The sequence below is a fragment of the Trachymyrmex cornetzi genome, unplaced genomic scaffold (assembly GCF_001594075.2).
Source record: "Trachymyrmex cornetzi isolate Tcor2-1 unplaced genomic scaffold, Tcor1.1 scaffold1973, whole genome shotgun sequence".
In the NCBI taxonomy this organism is placed as follows: Eukaryota; Metazoa; Arthropoda; class Insecta; order Hymenoptera; family Formicidae; genus Trachymyrmex; species Trachymyrmex cornetzi.
The window spans coordinates 6,205-12,986 of NW_017296606.1; the positions used below are offsets into that span (position 1 = coordinate 6,205).

Here is a 6,782-nt window from a genome sequence, read left to right on the forward strand (position 1 = left end):
CCGCTCTCTCTCGCTGTCTCGCTTCCTCTAGTATCGTAGTCGCTTGTTATAAGCGACCGAAAACCGAAAATATACTTTCTCGGTCGCTCGTATTCCTGTACAGGGTATCCCGACCTTTTTTACCTATCACTTTTGTGTAGATAGAGCGGACTAAACTGAGTCGAAAAGTCCTCTACCATTTTGCAATTTTCGCAATAGTTAACAAGATATTAATTACTAAACTTTGCAAAATATTGGTTTTGAATAATTTTTTATTCAACTACTATCAACTTTACAGAAAAACTGCAAGAAACAAAAATTATTTATTTTCTTCTCATAAAGTTTTGAGAACTTTTTCAGAATTTTTTAATACCGTATTTTCTCATGTAGATAAAAATAAGAAAATGTAGTACTAAAAAGTTGATGAAAAATTCTGAAAAAGTTCTCAAAACTTTATATGAGAATAAAATTATTGTAATAATTTTTGTTTCTTGCAGTTTTTCTGTAAAGTTGATAGTATTTGAGTAAAAAATTATTCAAGACCAATATTTTGCAATTTTTATTAATTAATATCTTGTTAACTATTGCGAAAATTGCAAAATGGTAGAGGACTTTTCGACTCAGTTTTGTCCGCTCTATCTACATAAAAGTGATTAGTAAAAAAGGTCGGGATACCCTGTACAGGAATACGCCGAGCGGCCGAGAAAGTACATTTTCGGTTTTCGCTCGCTTATAACAAGCAACTACGATACTGGAGGAAGCGAGACAGCGAGAGAGAGAGAGAGAGAGAGCGGCCGTCCTTTTCGCTTTAATACTCGCTTGTAGAGCGAGAAGGACGGGCGCTGTCTCTCGCTGTCTCGCTCGCTCTCGCGGCGAAGACGGCCGACTCGATGCTGGTAGGTGTCTGCTTGGTGGGGTTACAAGTGGTGGGGCTGGTTTCCGTGTTACCAAATGTGCATCACTGACTGTCAGTAGGTGTCTGCTTGGTGGGGGTAAAATTGGTGGGCGGGCTTTCTGTGTGCCGGGAGCCAAATGTGCATCACTGATTTGGCTCCCGGCACAACGGAAAACCAGTCCCATCACTTTTACCCCCACCAAGCATACACCTACTGGCATCCAGTCGGCCGTCTTCGCCGTTGCGCGAGAGCGAGCGAGACAGCGAGAGACAGCGCCCATCCTTGTTGCTCTACCAGTAACTTGTACAAACGAGTATTAGAGCGAAAAGGACGACCGCTCTCTCTCGCTGTCTCGCTTCCTCTAGTAGTCGCTTGTTATAAGCGACCGAAAACCGAAAATGTACTTTCTCGGCCACTCGGCGTATTCCTGTACAGGGTGTCCCTACACTAAAGTGATTGGCCTTTTTTGCCAATCACTTTTGTGTAGATAGAGCGATTAAACTGACAAGTAACCCTACCCAAGTGTCATTCACCGATTTTTCTGAAACTTGGCATGGTATTAAAACATCGAAAAATATTTGACACGTATTTTTTTATATCGGCCCGTTTTGCATTTTAAGGGTAGAAAACACCCTTTTTCAATTAAGAGGGATGAAATCAATATCTCAGAAAGTACTTATTAAATTTTCATGAAACTTGTTACTCGGAGGTTTTTAAGGTCGCTGATTACGAAAATGATGTCAGATTTTCAATCGCAGGCGAGCACACGGACATGAGCTCGTGCTTAAGTGTATGGCTACCGATTTTGCCAGACCGCCGACTGATACTGGCTGTTTTCCAGCTAGGACACGGAGACGTTACACTGTGTTCCACTGTGTAAAGTCTTGTTGGAACGCTCAGAACTCTAGATTTAGTTTCTGAGAGAATCGCCAGAGTGGGTTTGATTTCTCTATTTTATTTGTTAGTCATCTATATTAACTTTTTAATATGGGTAACTAGTGGCCGAGCGATTCCTGTTCGTGCAAGTTTCTTTGTGAGTCTTTCGGTAATTATAATTATATCACATTTATTATTTTCCAAAATAAAGAGTCAATATATTTATTCTAGAAAGTTGAAAGTATATTGGTAAATTTTGAGAGATTTTTAAAATTATTTTGAAGAGGTGAAAAAACGGAGATTTGAAGTGATCCTTGATGGGTATGGAATGGATGAGGCACCAAATTGTAGATGGTACGGTAAGGGTCAATAGTATGATAATATAATAACAAAAAATATAATGAAATAAATGTAATGAGTGTATAATGATATAAATTACAGAGATGGAAAAGCATGAAATATATTGCTTAATTGAAAATGTTGAAATAAGTAGCAATTCTTTAAGTAGCGAATTAACTAATAGCGAAATAAGCAATCTTCAATGGAAGACTCTTCAACAGATAATAATGAAGATGACAATGATGCATTTTTCTTTCCATTAATAAAGTATTTAACTTCTGGACATAAAAGACAAAAAGTGAAAAATTATTTAGAAATTGTAGCATCATGGACAAATTCGGAATTTAAAGAGCATTTGAGATTATCAAGAAGAGCAACCTATAAACTAATTGGTAAGTAAAAAATGTATATATTCACAATGATATTATCTGATTTATTTAATAAAATAATTATTTGTATAATATTAATTATGTTTTAGATGAACTTCAACAATCTCCATATATTCCAAATCATTCATTTGGAATGAAACCAATCTCAGCAGAATTAAGTTTCATAATATTTTTATGGTTTTTATCCAATACAGAGCCATTAAGAACTATTGCAGATCGCTTTGATATTTCTATATCTTCTGTATTCCGAGTGATTCAGCGTGTACTATCTTGGATTTTAACCAAAATAAATATCATTAAATGGCCACAAGGTAACGAAATCGAAACTATATGTGATCAATTTTTTTTAAAAAGAGGAATTTCAAAAGTGTTGGGAGCAATTGATTGCACCCATATATGTATCAAAAAACCTACTGAAAATGAAAGTGATTATTATAATCGGAAAAAATTTTTTTCTATAAACTTACAAGCCGTGGTTGATCCTCAAATGTGATTCACAAATATATATTGTGGCGAACCGGGATCTTTACATGACGCTCGCGTTTTAAGAAGATCTCCTCTTTATAATACAGCAAATGATAATAGGGAAATGTTATTTCCTGAAAATACTTTTATAATTGGTGATTCAGCATACCCATCATTACCATGGCTTGTGCCACCATTTCGCGACAATGGACACTTAACACCGCAGGAAAAAGAATTTAATACTATGCTATCATCAACAAGAATAAAAGTTGAGCAAACATTTGCTTATTTAAAAGGAAGATTCCGTCGATTAAAATTTTTTACGGAATATAAACATATTAATTTTGTGACTGATATTATTACTGCTGCATGTATTTTACATAACTATTAATGAAAATGATTTTATTTATACTGATGAGCAATGTGATAATTTTATTGTTGATGATGTACCTGAAAACATTAACGAAAATGTTAATAGAGTTAGGATAGATCGAAGAAGAGTTATTTAATGAATTATTTTCTTAATTCGTAATTATATGTAATTATATATTTTTCTTACTTGCATTATGCGTAGATATATATATATATATATATATATATATGTATTTTACAGAGTGCGTTATATATTAGTATAAGTACTAGTATTATAGTATTAGTATAAGTTAGTATTAGTATAAGGTCTATATATTAGTATAAGTACTATACATATAAATATTACATAGGTTTAAGTTAAAGAAAAAGTCAAATTTTATTATTTTGTGTAACAATATTTTATTCATTAAAGAAAACTTGACTTACATTTAATCATTTTGTAAATAAAACATGTATATAATATTGCATAAATATAATGCTATTATTCTTTGGCATTCAGAGTCAGTTTACTGTTGCAACATAAATTTCTTTTATAAAATAAAAATAATAATTAGAAACAAAAATATCTATCTTTAAGTTTTTATAATTTAAATGTCGTAAATTTCTGTCTTTAAATTTTCTTTACAGTACTGAGTTAAATACAATATACGCTTTTCCTTATATTTTAAAATAATTGTAAACATAAAGAAATTGTACTTAAAAATAAGCATGAAATATATTGTTTAATTGAAAATGTTGAAATAAGTAGCAATTCTTCAAGTAGCGAATTAAGTAATAGCGAAATAAGCAATTTTTCAATGGAAGACTTCGACAGATAATAATGAAGATGACAATGATGCATTTTTCTTTACAATAAAGTATTTAACTTCTGGAGATAAAAGACAAAAAGTAAAAAATTATTTAGGAATTGTAGCATCATTGGACAAATTCGGAATTTAAAGAGCATTTGAATTTAATAATAAAATCATATAAATCATAATACGATGTAATAAAAAAAAAAGAAATATCGATATTATTAAACTTTCATGCAATGGACATAGTCTATTATCACATTCTTTAAACATAAATATGCAGTCTATAAAAATAAAAGAGAATAAGTTGTACAATTATTTTACTCATTCTGAATCAGTATCGGTTTTAGACTTTTCTTTTGTATTTAATAAATTTTTCAATAAATCGCATTTTAACTTTTCAATCTCTAATATTTCGTCATGTCTTCGTTCTTTTAATTTGATTTTGTTTAATGCTATATTTTTTTCATCTCTAATTCTTTTTCACGCACTTCTAAATAGTGTTTCTTTAATTTTAAAGCCTCTTTCTTTGCTTTTAATATATTATCGTTATGTTCGGTACGTCTTTTCTCTTCACTTTGTAAATATTCCAAATAGACATTTTCTAAGTCACTTCTTTTTTTATTTTCAGTTTGTGATTTTACTTTATGAAATAATTCCTTGTTCGCGTCTTCATTTTCTTTATTTTTATAATTAATTCCTGTTGAACTGCTCTTAGAAATACTAGCAGTATAATTAGAATGTTCAGTCCTTTGTTTTTTCGATGATTGAATTTTCGTTCCAATATTTGAATTTTTACTTGTATCTGATAATAAAATACTAGATGTTGTGTATGTAGCAGCAGCAGATTTTTTGTGTCCAAACATGTCTTCCATTTGATCAAAAAATTCAAAAGTCATGGTACCTCTTCCAAATTTTAAGTTGTTATCAATACATTCCTTATATTTTTTCATGAGATAATTCATTCTCCATCTGACTTGATCGGCAGATACCTAGAAAAAAAAGATAGAAAGAAAATAACAATATATAATTTCTAATTTTTACTATTAAAGATAATATGTTTATAAAGTTTACTTTAATATTTAATTCGTTTAAACCCGCTGCAATTGCAGTCCACAATTTTGTTTTTTTTCTAGGATTATCTGACAGTGTCATATTTGTTTCATATAGTGATAAAAGTGCCATAGTTTTATTTTTAGTCCACAAAGCCTCTACAAAAAATATTAATTAAGAGATAAAAATTAATTACATGGAATGAGTATAATTACAAATATAATATAAATATACCTTCTTTATTTATTTCATTAATGTTTTGATCTTGATTTTGTGAAAGTTCTTCTGATGATAAAATATTTGCTACAAAGAAATTAATTAAAATATTATAAAATTAAGAATATACCTATATAATAAGAAGTGAGAAAATCGACTGATACATAAATACACAAGTGTAATAGACATAAACGTATTCGATCAAAGTTGCATGCTTAATGATATTTCTATGTAAGTGTATCTCATATATTATCCAGTTCCACAAATTATACGCCGAATACTTTTGGTCTTGAAACAATGTTCTAAACTGAAGCTACATTAGTAATTTCACATATTAAATTGATAATTAAATAATATTGATGTTAATAAGAATCTTTAAAATACTATAAAGAATTTACTGTAAAAATATCATTCGGTTTTTCACAATAAATAATTTATAATGAGATACTTATTACCGTATCAGTATTATTTAAATTGATTGTCAATTTAATATGTGAAATTGCTATTGCAACTTTAGTTTAGAACTTTATTTTAAGACCAAAAGTATTAGGCTTGAAGTGTGCAAAACTAAATAATACATATAAATTTACATAAAGAAATATTTTTAAGCATAAAGATTCTTCTCTGGCTAAATAGACTTATTTCTACTTCATTATATAATAATATGTATATATAAAATAAATTTTATTTGTTATTTGTATATCCTTACATGAATTATTTTCGTTGTCAGTTTCTGTAAATAATAAATTGTTGTTCATGTATACTTCTTTCCCAATAAAGCAACATGTTCGTGCACAACATCTAAAGAAGTAATTATATGACCACAATGTTTGCATGTAAAGTCTAAAAATGCATAAATTATTATTTTCCAGATGTTTATTTTATATTATAATAAAATATTATTTTGTTTCTTAAAATCTTACCGTTTACTTCTGACGCAGAGGCCATTTTTCTAAGTGCTGAAGTACTTTTATGTTCCTTTCTTATAATTATTTATTATAAATGGTAATTATTCAGAATACGGTCCTCACCTCCGATTTCGATGAAATTAGGCTCATTCGACGAGTTTTTACGCAAAACGAAAGAATCTGTAAGAAAAAACGTTGGGGCGGCCTCGCGAACCGAGATATTAAGCGTTAAAGTTGACTGCTATAGAGGTTAAGAAATCTGTCACGGCCACATTACCGCTGTGTATGTAGTAGTGCTTAGACAGTGTCCGCTTGGAATATTTCTAACCCATGTCTTGAAAAGTTGGTAATACTGACATACTCTACACGCTCGTACTTAATTTTTTACAGTGTCGAGCAGTGTAAAGCGGGGAGCACAGACTCTTGCATAACGCATAACACGTAATGCATAAGAATATGTACCAATCGAAGTTCTCCGTTTCTTTCCCTTCCATGTAA

General features: G+C 30.4%; 2 protein-coding genes across 2 annotated transcripts; one reads left to right on the forward strand and one right to left on the reverse strand.

Annotated features, from left to right (window-relative positions):
* The first annotated feature begins 2,071 nt into the window (after positions 1-2,071).
* LOC108759607 (putative nuclease HARBI1) lies at positions 2,072-3,302 on the forward strand. Its single transcript, XM_018505111.1, has 3 exons — positions 2,072-2,110; positions 2,193-2,482; positions 2,569-3,302. Exons 2-3 carry the CDS (start codon positions 2,293-2,295, stop codon positions 2,970-2,972), a joined length of 594 nt encoding a protein of 197 aa, XP_018360613.1. The 5' UTR covers positions 2,072-2,110; positions 2,193-2,292; the 3' UTR covers positions 2,973-3,302.
* A 1,225-nt stretch (positions 3,303-4,527) lies between these two features.
* LOC108759609 (uncharacterized) lies at positions 4,528-6,417 on the reverse strand. The gene is made up of 5 exons (XM_018505114.1): positions 6,300-6,417; positions 6,086-6,219; positions 5,395-5,463; positions 5,182-5,318; positions 4,528-5,099 (listed from the first exon to the last, which is right to left on the reverse strand). Exons 2-5 carry the CDS (start codon positions 6,210-6,212, stop codon positions 4,563-4,565), a joined length of 870 nt encoding a protein of 289 aa, XP_018360616.1. The 5' UTR covers positions 6,213-6,219; positions 6,300-6,417; the 3' UTR covers positions 4,528-4,562.
* Between the last annotated feature and the right edge of the window lie 365 nt (positions 6,418-6,782).

Excerpts from the sequence above, each read along its gene's own strand:
- LOC108759607 (XM_018505111.1), top strand. The coding sequence starts at position 2,293 with ATGGAAGACTCTTCAACAGATAATAATGAAGATGACAATGATGCATTT. Across the intron at positions 2,483-2,568 it reads AGCAACCTATAAACTAATTG|ATGAACTTCAACAATCTCCA; the intron begins GTAAGTAAAAAA and ends ATTATGTTTTAG.
- LOC108759609 (XM_018505114.1), bottom strand. The coding sequence starts at position 6,212 with ATGCAAACATTGTGGTCATATAATTACTTCTTTAGATGTTGTGCACGA. Across the intron at positions 5,319-5,394 it reads TAATGAAATAAATAAAGAAG|AGGCTTTGTGGACTAAAAAT; the intron begins GTATATTTATAT and ends TATTTTTTGTAG. Across the intron at positions 5,100-5,181 it reads TAAACGAATTAAATATTAAA|GTATCTGCCGATCAAGTCAG; the intron begins GTAAACTTTATA and ends TTTTTTTTCTAG.